Source organism: Neoarius graeffei, chromosome 3 (genome assembly GCF_027579695.1).
Source record: "Neoarius graeffei isolate fNeoGra1 chromosome 3, fNeoGra1.pri, whole genome shotgun sequence".
In the NCBI taxonomy this organism is placed as follows: domain Eukaryota; kingdom Metazoa; phylum Chordata; class Actinopteri; order Siluriformes; family Ariidae; genus Neoarius; species Neoarius graeffei.
Genome location: NC_083571.1, coordinates 89,206,247 through 89,222,897, shown reverse-complemented (window position 1 = coordinate 89,222,897; position 16,651 = coordinate 89,206,247). Strand labels below are relative to the sequence as shown.

Below are 16,651 nucleotides of genomic sequence, written 5' to 3'. Positions count from 1 at the left end.
TCTCAGCATGTTATTGCCATTGTGACCATATGGAATGGGCATTAATATATTAGCTATATGTCTTTAGGTTTCAGTAAATAACATATCAAAAGCTTTTTTTTTTTAATGTTACAATGAAGTGTTCCTGTCGGATAAAATTGGTTTAATGCTAAGTAATGCAAAAGGGTTAGGGTGTTTTGTGACATGGATCCATATTCTCTAGCTCACACACAACAGAAGGAGGGAGGGATAGATCTGTGTTTAGACCCTCCTCTAAAGGTGAGGGTGTGTGGTGGTTTTGAAAGTGCTGACTTCCTTCTATGTCCTGTAATCGCGAAGGTACCTGTGGTGGACACGTTGAACTATCCAGATACAAACAGCAACGTTTTCAACACCGAGTGCTGGACTGGAATCGAGCTTGCGCTCCGGAAATGGGCCAGCCATGGCGTTCAGTGCCACTTCTCTGCCTGTTTTGTTTCATTATATGGGTAAGTTTATACTCTATATTCATTTTAGTTTATATTTAATAATGCTTATATTTAATAATGTATTTAGTAATGTATCCTAGGCACGTCTAGAAAAAAGTTTCCAGAACTGCCTTGCTTGTGTTAAAACATCCATTACATGATTTATTTCTTTTATCGACTTAACATTTAACTGGTCATGTGTCCATCGATTTGAGTCGGATCTTTGAGTCGGATCTTTGAAGTGAACGTCGGGAGTCGATTCGCATTTAAAAACAAAACGGATCAATAGCTCACTCCCTGAAAATGAATCAGCATCATTAATTGGATTTTGATTTGATTTGATTTATTTGGCAATAATACAGTACATAAAAATGAGAACATATACAAAAAGATGATCCAAAATAAACATAAGTATAAAAAAATACATAAAATACATAATACTGTAGATATTGCCGGGATAACAAAAAAGTAAAAAAAAAAAAACTTTCCATTGTGGTCCCCATAGTACAAGATGTGACATAAGAGATATAATCCAAATACTAATGAAAAAGATACAAAAATTATTAAAAATAAAATTCTCAACAAAAAAAAAGTCATAACATTATACCTATAAGACTTAACATTTTTCTTAAAATTGAACAAAGATTGACTAGAATTGACTAAAGTAGAAGGAAGACTATTCCATAACTGAGCACCAGTGATACAAAATGAAAAAACTTACCAAGGGCGGCACGGTGGTGTAGTGGTTAGCGCTGTCGCCTCACAGCAAGAAGGTCCTGGGTTCGGGGTCGGCGAGGGCCTTTCTGTGTGGGGTTTGCATGTTCTCCCCGTGTCCGCGTGGGTTTCCTCCGGGTGCTCCGGTTTCCCCCACAGTCCATGCAGGTTAGGTTAACTGGTGACTCTAAAATTGACCATAGGTGTGAATGGTTGTCTGTGTGTCAGCCCTGTGATGACCTGGCAACTTGTCCAGGGTGTACCCCGCCTTTCGCCCGTAGTCAGCTGGGATAGGCTCCAGCTTGCCTGCGACCCTGTAGAAGGATAAAGCGGCTAGAGATAATGAGATGAGATGAAAAAGCACCAAAATGAGGAATGACAAGCAAATGTTGACTAGAACAAGTATTATGAGAATGTCTTCTTGAGATGGAAAGGAATTGGTTAGAAAGGTACACTACTGTTCAAAAGTTTGGGGTCACCCAGACAATTGTGTTTTCCATGAAAAGTCACACTTTTATTTACCACCATAAGTTGTAAAATGAATAGAAAATATAGTCAAGACATTTTTCTGGCCATTTTGAGCATTTAATCGACCCCACAAATGTGATGCTCCAGAAACTCAATCTGCTCAAAGGAAGGCCAGTTTTATAGCTTCTCGAAAGAGCTAAACTGTTTTCAGCTGTGCTAACATGATTGTACAAGGGTTTTCTAATAATCCATTAGCCTTCTGAGGCAATGAGCAAACACATTGTACCATTAGAACACTGGAGTGATAGTTGCTGGAAATGGGCCTCTATACACCTATGGAGATATTGCACCAAAAACCAGATATTTGCAGCTAGAATAGTCATTTACCACATTAGCAATGTATAGAGTGTATTTCTGATTAGTTTAAAGTGATCTTCATTGAAAAGAAGAGTGCCTTTCTTTCAAAAATAAGGAAATTTCAAAGCGACCCCAAACTTTTGAACGGTAGTGTACTTAGGAGACATCCCATCAAGCACTCGGTAGGCTACATATGATTTAGTTTTAATTGCTTTACTCTATATCGGATAGGGAGCCACCCTAAGATTTTGACGTGTTCAGTAAATAATAATGTTCTTGGCTGTAAATTTAGAGTAAAACGAACCAATTTATTCTAAGAAATCTGCAGTTTTGTTTTTGTTTTCTTAGTCAAACTTGAGTACCAAAAAGAGCAGGCATAATCATAGTGACATTGTACCAGTGCTGATGCTAACAGTTTTAGTTCCTAAATCTAAAAATTTTGATTTTTGATACAAAAATTTTAATCTGGCATATACCTTACTCAGTACCTTTTAGGCCATTGCCTCTCCATCTAAGGATTGGTCCAACTCTGCACCTAAATATTTAACTTTCGAGTAATATTTGATTTCAATACCTTTGCACACAATGTCCAAATTTGAATTTTTCTTCAAATTACTTTTAGAGCCAAACCGTATAGATTCAGTTTTTTCCAAAATGTAAAGATAACCTGTTATCCACTAGCCAATCACTAGCAGATGATAATTAGCCTATACATGTGATTGAAAGGTGAATTTCATAATCTTATTTGGCACACCATTATGATGTAGAGTCAGTCTTAGCAAGAATAAGACATGTTTCTCTGTTACATTGTGATAATGTTTAATGTAGTGTAGTGTAATGAATATTAGACCAGGACAGGAAGGTTTTTTTTTTTCAGTGTCATGGAAGTTGAGCTTAAACCTAGCAGCACAATAACATTAATGCAGGAATGATTGCTTCAGGTCTACTAGTAGCCTAATTAATGTAACTCTGTAGCACCTTGCTACTTTACATTTATTTAAAATGGCAAACGCAATGCAAAATGTAATACTATTTTTATAATCACAAGGAGATTTCCAATTGAAATGCAGAGCCCAATAACACTGACTGGTCTTGGGGAAGTAAAAACGTTGGCAGTTAGGGAGCCGAGCTGTGGGATGTTTATGGTGAGCTGAGCAGAGTACAGAAAAGAGCTAAAACTCCCAAAACAACACTGAATCACTAGTCTTAACTTTACCTTATTGCCATCCTATTGTCAAAAGGCAGCCACAATGGGCTGCAGCCTGTTTGTTAAATTCACCAGTAGTGTTTTGTTCCCTACTGCTGATCTGGTTCAGGCTGTTCTTCAGTGCACTAACCAACTATGAGATCACTTGGCAGATTATTTCTTTGTGGGTCGTAAGAGATGTTTGTTCATTTTGTTCTCATAGGAACAAGGAAATATAGCCTAGCTATATATTTTAATATGACTTTATTTTAAATGCACTGGACTGGGCAAAAATAATCTCACGTTCTCTTGTGTCAGGACTAAACTACACAAATTCAGCCTGATTTTGACATGATTTTGTCATGGCTGGTAACTATCCAAAATCAAGCACAGGCCCTGGAGTGTAACATAATCATGACAAGAATTAATGACTATGATTGCCTAATTTGACATTGTGAATATCGTGAGAGACAAAAATATCATCTAGTCTGATCCCAGCATTACTTATAATTTCGCCATAACAAAATGTTTTGGTCCTATTTAATCTTAGATTAAATTCATTTTTGTGGTATCAGCTTACAGGTTTTGGGAACCCCATAATGCTGTTCAATTTATATATTTTTTAAAAATATATTCACAATATTTATGAATAAGGATTCATTAAGATCTATGGTATAATTGACTTCCAGAATATTTTATAATAATTTATTTAATAAAATTGGAAATCATTATATTTTCTCCAAAGGTAAGGTGTTTGATGAGGAAAAGCACAATACTGTTTGGAGTACAGGTTCGACAGCACATGTATATAAATATGTCTAAACCAGTTTGGTTTCATATTTGTTTGTACTAATTTGCATGAATCATTTCATATAAAAAAAATTTATAGCTGTTTTTCTCCCTTCTTCACACAGATAATTACAGATAAAATTACTTACTGTTTTTAGATGACTGTATGCTCAGCTGATCATTTTAGTTCTGTCCTCATAAACACATAATTGATTTTGAATCCAGATGCCTCTTGCTGTTGTATTTACATCTGGCACACTATTATGTAACATTTAGTTTTCTAGAAATCAGTGAATGAACATTTGTTTTACTGTAAATTCAATCATTTTTAAGGTTAGTTGTTGCCAAATACAACTCCAATTCCAAAAAGGTTGGGACACTGTGTAAAACATGAATAAAAACAGAATGTGAAGATTTGCAAATCATGGAAACTCTATATATCATTGAAAATAGTACAAAGACAACATATAAAATGTCAAATTTGACCATTTTTTGTGTTGTTTTTTGAAAAATATATGGTCATTTTGAATTTGATGTTAGCAACACATTTCAAAAAAGTTGGGACAAGGGCAACAAAAGACTGAAAAAGTTTTGTAATACAAAAAAAACAAAAAAAAAACCAAATGAGGTTAATTAGCAACAGGTCAGTAACATGATTTGGGTATAAAAAGAGCATCCCAGAGAGGCAGAGTCTCTCAAAAGTAAAGATGGGGAGGGGTTCACCGCTCTGTGAAAGACTGTGTGGGCAAACAGTGCAACAATTTAAGAATAGCGTTCCTCAATGTAAAATTGCAAAGAATTTGGGGATCACATCATCTATGGTACATAATATCATTAAAAGATTCAGAGAATCTGGAGAAATCTCTGTATGCAAGAGACAAGGCTGAAAACTGACATTGGATGCCTGTGATCTTCAGGCCTTCAGGTGACACTGCATTAAAAGCAGACACGTGTCTGTAGTGGGAATCACTGTATGGGCTCAGGAACACTTCAGAAAACACTTCAGTTCATTACTGCATCCACAAATGCAAGTTAAAACCAGATATAAACAATATCCAGAAACACCGCTGCTGTTGGGGTTCACCCAGAAAGAGACCCCGAGATTCCTTCGTGAGTCCCCTCGGATCCGGGACGAGAATGATCAGGTCGAGAGAAACAGACAAGGAACCAGAGGTTTCACATGCCAGTTTATTCGCACAGTCACTTCGTCAAAGCATAGAGATGTGTAATAATAGTAGAAGACGGCATCAGATGAAAGACATAACACATTCGTGTGGTGTGTGCTTGTGCAGTCCAGTTAGCGAAGTTAGTCCAGAAGATGTTGTCTCGAAGTCCAGCTCGAGCGGGTAACCCTGCACTGTAAAAAAAGAATAGTTGAGAATACTTGAAATTTCAAGGCAACAGTCTGCATTAATAATTTTGTTTTGCCAACGATGTGCCCATGATAATCCAAACTATGATAACACTGTTATCTTTATTAAGAATTCTTAATTAAGTCAATTTTCAATTCCTCATTCTGCCAACATAGATTTCTCTTTTTGCTGAACAGTGGCATTCACAGTAGTACAAAAAGGCAATTGAGGTTCTCACAAATTTTTTTTTTCCTTTATTTGGATAGGACAGTGTAGAGACAGGAAATGAGCAAGAGAGAGAGAGATCAGGAAATGACTTCAGGTCAGAATCAAACCCAGGCCCCCAGATTTATGGTATGGCGCCTTATCCACCTGAGCCACGACAACATGAACTTCAACTGGAGAGAGAACCACATTGCCCAGCCCTTGCATTTGGGAGAGGAAACCACGTGTCTTGGTCATTCAGAGCATGCGCTGAATAAACACCTGTGACAATTATGTATTTTCAATTCAGATTATTCACTATTGTATATTTACACATCATTGAGGTGCACCCTATCAGTTTGATGTGGATTTTTCTTGATGTGGATAATTCTAAAAAATAGAATTACGCTTTGTTCAAGTAATTCCATATTCACAATTGAATGGACAAGAAAATATGAATAATTATTAACGAACAGAAAAATCCACATCAAACTGATAGGGTGCACCTCAATGATGTGTAAATATGCAATAGTGAATAATCTGAATTGAAAATACATAATTGCCACAGGTGTTTATTCAGCGCATGCTCTTAATGACCAAGACACGGGGTTTCCGCTCCCAAATGCAAGGGCTGGGCAATGTGGTTCTCTCTCCGGTTGAAGTTCATGTTGTCGTGGCTCAGGTGGATAAGGCGCCATACCATAAATCTGGGGACCTGGGTTCGATTCCGACCTGAGGTTATTTCCCGATCCCTCCCCGTCTCTTTCTCCTGCTCATTTCCTGTCTCTACACTGTCCTATCCAAATAAAGGTAAAAAAAATTGTGATAACCTCAATTGCCTTTTTGTACTACTGTGAATGCCACTGTTCAGCAAAAAGAGAAATCTATGTTGGCAGAATGAGGAATTGAAAATTGACTTAATTAAGAATTCTTAATAAAGATAACAGTGTTATCATAGTTTGGATTATCATGGGCACATCGTTGGCAAAACATAATTCTTAATGCAGACAGTTGCCTTGAAATTTCAAGTATTCTCGACTATTCTTTTTTTACAGTGTGCTCCGAGCAATGAAGTCCAGCTCGAGCGGGTAACCCTGCCCCGAGCAATGAAGTGGTCCTGAAGGCTCGGGCGGGTAGCCCTGCCCCGAGCAATGATGTGGTCCTGAAGGCTCGGGCGGGTAGCCCTGCCCCGAGCAATGATGAAGTCACGAAACCCGCGATGTGGACCATCATGGTTGTAGTGAGGTGGGGTGGTTCCAAACTGGGCGCAAGATCTCTTCCCCTCTTTGTTCACTTGAGGATTCTCAGTCGAATCTGTGTAGAGCTTAGAGAGAGAGAGAGAAAACTGCCCAGAGGGAGACTAGATAGGGACACAAAAAGTGTTAATAGCAGCAAACTTGTTATTATAACACAACTTTGTTATGGAGCCTTCTTCAATCGAGTGGCATGGATCCACTGTGGAAAAAGATCAGTTAAAACAGCAGTAGAAGTAATGGCGACTATGTCTGCAGGCCCATTATATTGTTTTCCCAATTGTCCAAATCATTACTTTAAAAAATCACACCAGCACCTGTCTCCCACGTGAAAGGGGTGTGTGGTGGAGATAATATTGTATTATTGACCTTGGTACAAATTTTATGCAACTTATCTATAAGGGCTGCAGAATACTCATCCATATGCATTTTCAAATCAGAGGTACCCGGAGCCGGAGTTCCCTTCTTCCAGGGGAGAATAATTTCTTGGTGTCACACGAATTTCAGCCAGAATGACTTATGGATTACAGAATCAAACCTGTGTCCTGCATGACCTTAATTAATTTGTCTTTCAATGTTCGATTAGTACGTTCTACGATACCAGAGGATTTAGGAATGTGAAAACACCAGTTTAGTTTGGAGATTAGAGTTTAGAGATACTTACAAAGGTTTTGTGTGACCTTTGAGGTGAAAGGGGTACCCTTGTCTGAGTCTATGGCATTTGAAACCCCATAACAATAATAATAATTATTATTGATTTCTTATTATTTTATTGTTGTTGTTTTGTTGTTCTGCTTTTATTGTTTGTTTTTCTTTTTTACTGTCCAGTGTTCTTAGGTACCTTGAAAGGCACTTATAAATAAAATGTATCATTATTATTATTATTATTATAACTAAGTATCAAAATGAGTCACGAAAACCTTCGTGTTCTCTCGAGAACAGGGAAAAACTTCTACCCATTTAGAGAATTTGTCCACAATCAAGATGACAAAAATCAAATGAGAAAGGAAGAGCGTATGTCTCATGCAGAATATCAGGCTGATATTGACTGAACACACAGAATAACCACAGAGGTGTGATAATATTATAAATTATAAAACAAGAACCGTCTGAGGGTTTAGAACAAGAACCATCAACAAAGATCCCTAGAGGGCTGGAGGGAAGAGATCAGACCTGATACTAGTAGTATGTACGATTTTTTAGACAGACAATATCAATGTCATCCCAAATATCATCCCGAGAATTAAGGAGGCGTGCGAGAGCGCGACCTACATTATCAAAAGAGGATGTGACACGAACTTCGAGATTGTTAGTAGAACAGAGAATAAACAGTCATATGTTAATCTAATTATCTATTAAATTACTGATTAATTAATTTAATGGGTCTGTCAATTTTACAACCATCAAACCATCAAAGCACATGCGGAGACAGCCCCCAGACACGCAGGTAAGCCTTGAGCAACAATGTCTAATGTTTTGGATAAAAACGCACAATGATGCATTTCCCCCCCCTCACGTTCCCCAGAGGCTGTGCCCCGGTGTCCACAGGCATAGAGGTGGAAGGGCTTGAAGTGAGCAGGTGACCCAGGGGCGGAACAAAGGGTGCTTCTGAGGGAGTGATAAGCGACCACCATAGCGTCAGTCCAGGTCAAAGGATGTTGCAGTGGAGGAGGTTTTGTGTCTAGAATGACAGCCTTGAGAAAGTTCAAAACTTCAAAAGTTCAAATACTTAAGTGTCCATGCAATATTGCAGCTTGGTTCTGGAAACCTTAAAGCCCTTATGCGCCAGATGTTGGAGCAGGCGCAAGTGTCAGTGTCTTGGCAGATTTCTGGTGACTCAGCAGACACCAGAACACAGACCACAGAGTCCTGAGGGAGGGAGAAGGTCACAGAGCGCATTATGAATTACAGCTGAAAAAAAAAAACAGCAGGAGAGTCAAATGAAACCTTGAGTCCAAACGCTATCTCCTCATGTGCGTGGAAAAAAAAGGCAGAACAGAGATCATTAATGGCAGGAACCTGTGATATTACAGAAGAAACAATCAATTCATTAATCTTACGTAAATCTTGTGTAAAGTGTCTCACCACGCCTTGCTCGAGAAGAGACTGTAGGATGACATGGATCCAGAGAGAGAGAGGTATTGCTTATTATAAACAGGATGCACATGAATAGTTTCATGTCAATTTAAGTTCCAGGTTCCAGTGCAACAAAATGCGGAAAGGTTCAAGGACAATGAGTACTTATACAAGCCAATGTATCATAATCATGATAATCTTTGAGTTTTTTCTTAATGGTTAAACAAAGATAAACCCAAGTCTCCGATTTATAAACAAAAAGTTATTCAAGTAAACGTTTGTTAACTGTTTCTTGCTGAAAAAATTATGGTTAACTAAATACATTAAAAGCCTATCCATTCCATATCCTCTGTGGTTTTTAAAGGCAAAAGTATGGAGGTTTAAAACTCAGCAAACAGTTAATCAGAGCATTTCATATCAATAGTTCGAAATTAGGAGGAACATGTTTAAGCTTAGCCTCATAAGTAGCAATAAGTTTAAAGAAAGATAAGGAGATAAAAAAAACAGGGCAAATTGAAATGACAAACACTTTCACTGAATGTAATTTGAATAAAATTGAATAGCTGATAAGCACTCTTTGTTGGATTCGATATGTGACAGAGACTGATAATACATTTTTAATTCAATTAACAGTATTAATGAGAATTGGTTGTCTGTCTTGGACATTTTGACTTTATGTATATGGAATTTACCTAATAATATAAAGAGATTACTTATTAAATTTATTATTGTGAGAAAGTGCCAAAAATAATGATTTTCTCTGCCCATTGCAGATTTCTGTGGCTGTCCTTGCCTGCTGTTCTTGCATGAGTTATTTGTTTATATTATAGCTATCTGTAACAGTCTGGGAGTCTTATCTCAATGTTGACTGAGAAAGAGACAGAGACTATAGAGACGGAACAATTATTCAAAATATTATTTATAATAGGACGACAATTATTCAAAAAAATGTCAAAATGAAGTAAAGAGCGGGTTAGCTCGCTGTTGAACTAATTCCATGCTTCCCAGACAAGACAAGTCCACATTTCGCTAAAACGCGTTAGAAACAGGAGTCTATAGGATATTTAAAGGTTAGAATTACATATGATTAATAAAAATACCACTACACCAGCGGCGGTGAGAGCGCCGAATCCTAACCACTAGACCACCACACGATCAGTTTTAAAAATGTTTTAGATCAACATTAAACATTAGGTTAAACATTAAACTTTTCGGCATTTCCATTCACACGTAGGGTAAATATATTTGATGCCTTTTATTATGCCTTTAAACAGGAAGTGGTATAATACTCAATATTTTAAAAATGATTCCTGATAAATATCTTCAAATCTGAAAGTGATATTTGATTTGGCTGAATTAATCAAACTCTAAGCCTTAAATATATTTCTTCTGGTTTTACCATGTCTGTTTAATTTAAGTGAATGTTTTAAAATGGTTTTTGTGTTGTATTTGCTTGTACAGTTATTTCATTATTTAAGGTCTGAACGCATAGAATTACTGCCCAAATCTGATGAGACGAGAGTTTTGCCCTAAAGAGCTGCTTTTTTCTTTTATCCAGTGCGCATGCCCAGTTCACAAGCATCATGGGAACTGGAGTTCTCATAATTTTGAAAACTTCGTATTCATCATTTATAAGATCTAGACATGAAACTGCATTAATAGCTGCACTATTAATTATTAAAACACATTAATAGTCTTGTAGAGTGCTCGCGGACCACTCGTGACTTTCCTGATAACCTTCCAGTTACAAGTTTCAGACTATCAACACACAAGGAATATAAAATAAAATGCAGATGATCTACTCACCAAACGCTGAAACTAATTGATTAAGAAGCAGATTTTTCCTCTGATGATGTTAAGGGAAGAGGATCTCTTCTCTTGGATTTCTAACAGTGATGAGATTCACAGACGATTCGGATCTTCTTCGGGACGAAACATAAATGACTCGATCGAGCGAATCGATACAGACGCACGGACTGCATTTGTTGGGTTCATGCACACGTAATGGTTGAGGAAAGTTCATGCTTTAATTTCATGCAGCATGAAAGTGTGATTATTGTTTACAATTTGAAAACAGGAATACAAATAAGGTTTCCGTAGTTTCTGAGTCAAGAATCAAGAGTGAATCAAGTAAATTGATTCACACGCATGCGAGTTTGTTCTAAAGAATCGATTCAGTGAAGCTTTCGTTGAGATTAAAATGCACAATATACAAAATGTCCGTATTTTATACGGATTTGATTCAATAAACATAGTATACGGGCGTACAAATAAAGTTATAATCAATTCCCACGAGGATAAAAGAGCACATAACATTTACACTTTGTAGTTTTTTGTCAAACATTGAAGCTTTGTATTCATTCTTCTAGGATTCTAAAAAGTAACTGGGATTAACATTAACATTGTTAATTAACATTGTTAATTATCATTCAAATTTTAGGTAAATCATTTTAATTTGCATCTTATAAGGATTTTATAAGGGAAATAAGGACTTTGGAAGTTGGTTATACAGATTTGACTGACCAAAGGTTTGACATGTATGCACACCAGGAACACAGTTCTAACTGTTCATGTCCAGAGTACTGATTTGTTGTTTCATTATTTTGTGCATATCCAGTAATGCCTTATATAAATGCTAAAACAATTAAAGATACATTACACAGCTCCCAGAGATTGCAAATACCTGGATGAGGATAAATCAAAACTGAGCCGGCCAAATTGTCTAGAATCTGTGTAGAATGCTAAACCACATCCAATCCCGTGGTTTTTTTTTTTTTTTTTCTCGGGGTCCGGGTATCTTAATACAATAATACAATTTTTATAATACAATTAATATAATACAGTTTTCCGGTGGTGTAGTGGTTAGCGCTGTCGCCTCACAGCAAGAAGGTCCTGGGTTCGAGCCCCGGGGCCGGCGAGGGCCTTTCTGTGTAGAGTTTGCATGTTCTCCCCGTGTCCGCGTGGGTTTCCTCCGGGTGCTTCGGTTTCCCCCACAGTCCAAAGACATGCAGGTTAGGTTAACTGGTGACTCTAAATTGACCATGCAGGTTAGGTTAACTGGTGACTCTAAATTGACCGTAGGTGTGAATGGTTGTCTATGTGTCAGCCCTGTGATGACCTGGCGACTTGTCCAGGGTGTACCCCGCCTTTTGCCCGTAGTCAGCTGGGATAGGCTCCAGCTTGCCTGCGACCCTGTAGAAGGATAAAGCGGCTACAGATAATGAGATGAGACAATTTTCCCCCCATGGTGGCTGCTAGGGTTGCCACCTGTGTCTGACAAAAATCCTGGACATTTCGACCATCCAATCGACCTTTTTGCTTGTAAGCAACGGCGCCCTTCACACATCTAACCCAAGACAAAAATCGCCCTTCTACGCTGAAACTGTATTGCTCTAATTAGTAAAAATGACGCTTTTGCTAGTTATTTGTTTAGTTAATTGCTTTACATAATATAGCAGGTCTTCAGTAGCCTGGCAAGCCAGACTAAATGTGAATATTTAGTCTGGCCTCGATCCGTAGACATTTCCGAAGCGGGTAGGAGGAACAACCCACTGTCTTTCAAACTTTCTCTGTGCGTATAGGCCAATGCTCTGACCAATCAGCGCAACAGTGACTGTGACGTAGTCAGAGCGACAGAAAGCAGTGGGGGAGGCCTTGAAATAAATAATTTTTCAAAATGCGTATTAATTAATAAACATGTTCTAGATATTAAGAAGTTTGGAGTCTGTACCACATACATAACATAGTCATTTTTTTTCCCCAAGTGTTTTTCAAGGGTTTGCTTAAACTGTTTTTGAGAGTTTTTATTTAGTGGTGTTTGGTGAAATAATTTCCCTTAAATTTAAAATAACGGGAAAATAAGAAACAATCAAAAAGTAATGTTTCAAAGCTGTTTATTAATTCTTTGTACTGCACAAACTAGCCCCATCCTTTTGGCTACGAGCGGAGCTAGCTGGTAGATCAGACTTTTGCCATAGCCGGTCGGCAAAACAGCAAAAACGTCCTTCTTGAAAAGGAATGAGCGGAGAGCCTCTTCCTGCTCATGTTTCAACGAAAACCCCAAGTCTAATTCTTCTAAAACTGATTCCAAAGCGGAGTCAAACGCGCGCTGTTCACTAGCCGTAGCCATCTTTCCTGCTGCGCTTTCTCCAGCGTCGCGCAGCTTTGTCGTCACTCCTGCAAAAGGCCGCCCAAAGAATCCAAACAAAAACCTTGCGTTGTGATTGGCGGGCACGATTTGATGCCCGGAGTGTTTTTGTTTACATGGTGCGAGGCTAGACCCACTCGCTAGGCAAAAATATTTTTGGCCGCTAGGCGGGTGGGTCTAGTTTACTAGGCTAGGTCTTCAGTATTTTGGTTTATTTCCAACAGTTTTTGGTTGTGGACACCTGGGGGCAGTAGTGGGCACAGGTAAAAGGGAAATACATAATTAAGTTCTGTTTGTTTGCTTATGTGGAATAAAAATAAATAATCTAATTTTTCATTGTATCTAAGAATACCTGAATGTAACAATGTAAGGCGTAGTGTCAAACAGCTTACCTGATTGCTTAGAGTGTGGTGTGTGCTTTGCTTGTGCCTCTGCTGCTCTTGGCTAAACAAATACATAGGAGGACATGTAACTGATATAACTTGGCACATACAGGAGTATGTACTACACTACACTATTTCATTTAATTCACCAAAACCTTACCTAATCTTCCATTTATATTTGGTGTTTTTCTTTGCTGCTGCTATGAGTCCTGGCTGATTTTCAATGAATGTCTTGAACTCAGTACAGGACAACTGAAAGTTTAGCCTGACTTGAAGCTCAGCCTTCACCATTGCAACAGAGAGTCTGTTTCTTTTATCAGTCCAAGCCGGTTCCAGGATAGCACCAACTTTCTGCTGGGCCAGAGGAAAGAACGGCTTATGTCAGCGGGGGGGCGGAGTTGTTAAGACCAACAACAATAACAAGACCATGAAAGATCGCCATTTTTAAGCGCCGAGAAGCAGCAGCTGTACAAACGCGAAGTCATCCATTATTATTATTATTATTGTTGTTGTTGTTGTTACTGCTGCTTCTTCCGTGTTTTTGCTTTGATATTCGCGCCAAGGTTTATGTAAACGTAGCGCCGTAACTGACGTATACAGCGACGTAAGTGACTTATACAGCGACGTAATGACGTATTCAGCGACGTGCTGACGTGGCTCCGCTTAGTGGCGCTTAGCACGGGCGAGCTATGGAAAAACAAACTGGTTCTCAGCTGGCTCGCAAGTTGAAATACACATTTTGCCCATCATGTACAAAAAAACGGGACATTCAGTGTCCCGGATTTTTATTTTTTTTTTCCGGGACAGACCATGAAAATCCGGGACAATCAGGAAAAACCGGGACAGGTGGCAACACTAGTGGCTGCACGAAGGAATCAAAGATTAAAAGCGCGCTCTTCTCGTGACAGCTCTCCCGTGGAGTGTCTTCACGAGGCTCACCGTCCCGTAAACAAATTACGAGGTTTACCAGTCCAATCCCGTGGCTCTACCAAGCCCCGTCACGTCCCGTAAACAAGAGTCTAAAAAGTCTAAAATCTAAAAAGTCTACGAGGTTCCCCAAAACGTCCCGTGCCTCTACACGAGGTTTACCAACCTGAATTATAATGGGTCTCTTTTCTTTTTTGAAATTACTACCAACCAGGCGGAAGTCTAACCAATCAAATTATACATTAAATTTAAAATAATTTACTCACCTGGTTGGCAGTATCCAGTACCCAGAAAGAGACCCCGAGATTCCTTCGTGAGTCCCCTCGGATCCGGGACGAGAATGATCAGGTCGAGAGAAACAGACAAGGAACCAGAGGTTTCACATGCCGGTTTATTCGTGTAACAGAGTTGGAAATGTCCTTGGTGAATTTCACTAAAAATATTTGGTTCTTGTGATTTATACGAGTTTGGAGCCACCTGGTGGTGTATTCTTGCAGCTGCAGTAGGTTGGGTTTTTGCACACGATGCTTACTCCAGCTAGAAAGAGTTGTCTACGCTGGAGGTTACAGATCTACAAATGTACAGCAGCTGCATTGTATTATTTTCTGTTTCACCAGAATAAAAGTTAGTTGGAGCCAGTCCTTGTCCGTCCTTCCTTGCCTTCGACCTGCCGCTGAACGCAGTCTGTTACATTCGCACAGTCACTTCGTCAAAGATGAAAGATTACAAACACCTTTTATAACAAATCATAATCTCTCCAAACGGCTATTGTGTCTGTCAAATGTGTGTGTGTGTGTTTGTATGTGACCTCAGAGAGGGGTGTATGTGTGTGTGTGTGTGTGTGTCTATGGGAGGGTGTGAGTGAGTGACATCATTTTGATATCTGTGTCTATGTGCTAGGTCAGCAAATCACATCTTAATTCCATATGTATGTGTGTGTGAATGAAGCCTTCAATCATAAGCAAAATAATATTTCAGCAATTCAGCAATTTCATTTACGCACGTCAAAGCGCGTGAGATGTTTTTACGACAATGTTTTAAACAAAGACTATGTTTGGTCTAACAAAGAAGTGTTCTTCTCCACTGGACGAAGGTCAGGCTACACAGGAACAGTTTAAAATCACTGCCATAGTATATGCAATAGTCCAAAATAATAAAGGATCTTAAAAAGCTCTAAAATATACTATAAGTAATATATACTATAATATATACTATAACTGTACTATAAAAATATAAGAGTCTTAACTCTTTGTTCAGCAATAAGGCTACCAATACATCCAACATTAAAGTGTGTGTGGGTCGATCTGACATCAAAACAGACCTTGGCGTCATTCAGACACATCTCTGATCAAAAATACACATTTCATAAACAAAATGTTCCCAAACAATGTCCAGCCGGACCTAAGGTCGTTTCAACTAATATAATTCGCTGAATTCTTAACTAAACTTACATATGTCTACATATATCTTGATTTAACCTACTGATTCTGATTCATATTCTGATCATAACCTACGTATAATAAAATTTGACCTAACAGCTGCCTTCTCTGGGCCCTTTTACAATGGATTGAGGCGAAGTGGAAAATTGTCCCAAAGTCTGACGAATGAAAATTAGAAATTTTTTTTTTAGAAATCATGGACACCACGTCCTCCAGGCTAAAGAGGTGAGGGACCATCCGGCTTGTTATCAGTGCACAGTGCAAAAGCCAGCATCTGTGACTGTATGAGGGGCATTAGTGCACATGACATGGGTAGCTTGTACATCTGGGAAGGCATCATTAATGCTGAATGATATATACACATTTCAGAGCAATATGCTGCCATCCAGACAAAATCTTTTTCAGGGAAGGCCTTCCTTCTTTCAGCAAGACAATGCCAAAACGTCCCAACACGGAAGAACAGTTAAAAATTACAAAAGCAAGAAAACCTTCTTTGTGTAAAGAATTTTTCCCAGGGGTTCTTAACTTTTTCTACTGCAAGGCCCACCTATTCATACTTGTAACGAGTCAGGACCCATTAAAAAAGATCCCCAATTATTTTGGCTCGTATATTCAATTAGAATGTAATAATCTATTTTAAAGTGTATTAATGGAATACAACTCCCTGTTACAGAGGGGATCCCAGGAATTAAATAAATGCAAAAAAAAAAAAGTTTTTAATTGAAGGTATTGTATTTAAAACTGTATGGATGTGCCAGAAGCCAACATCAAACCATGCATGCAGGGCATTCTCAGTCAAAAGCGAATGATTCAAAAGTGGATTAACACGAGAACTTATTGCCATGTTTGTGTACAGCAAACAAGGAAGTTATTAAAACCAAGAAGTACACTCAAAAGAAATGGATATAGA

The 16,651-nt window shown here is 38.4% G+C and overlaps 1 protein-coding gene and 1 long non-coding RNA gene across 5 annotated transcripts in view; one reads left to right on the top strand and one right to left on the bottom strand.

Moving 5' to 3' along the window:
- The first annotated feature begins 236 nt into the window (after positions 1-236).
- The window catches only part of LOC132883702 (desmoglein-2.1-like), a 44,427-nt gene continuing 28,012 nt past the window's right edge, over positions 237-16,651 (top strand). The window contains exon 1 of the mRNA XM_060917636.1: positions 237-467. Within this exon, the coding sequence (XP_060773619.1) occupies positions 300-467 (168 nt within the window). The 5' untranslated portion in view covers positions 237-299. The remainder of the gene's footprint in view (positions 468-16,651) is intronic.
- LOC132883707 (uncharacterized) lies at positions 4,539-14,749 on the bottom strand. Of its 4 annotated transcripts, none has more exons than XR_009654385.1 (5): positions 14,569-14,749; positions 13,536-13,729; positions 13,385-13,436; positions 6,570-13,233; positions 4,539-5,317 (listed from the first exon to the last, which is right to left on the bottom strand). It is a non-coding gene; the product is annotated as an uncharacterized LOC132883707 (long non-coding RNA). The 4 variants fall into 4 exon arrangements; XR_009654384.1 differs by having other exon boundaries at positions 13,536-13,726; XR_009654386.1 differs by lacking the exon at positions 14,569-14,749 and adding an exon at positions 14,469-14,562 and having other exon boundaries at positions 13,536-13,726.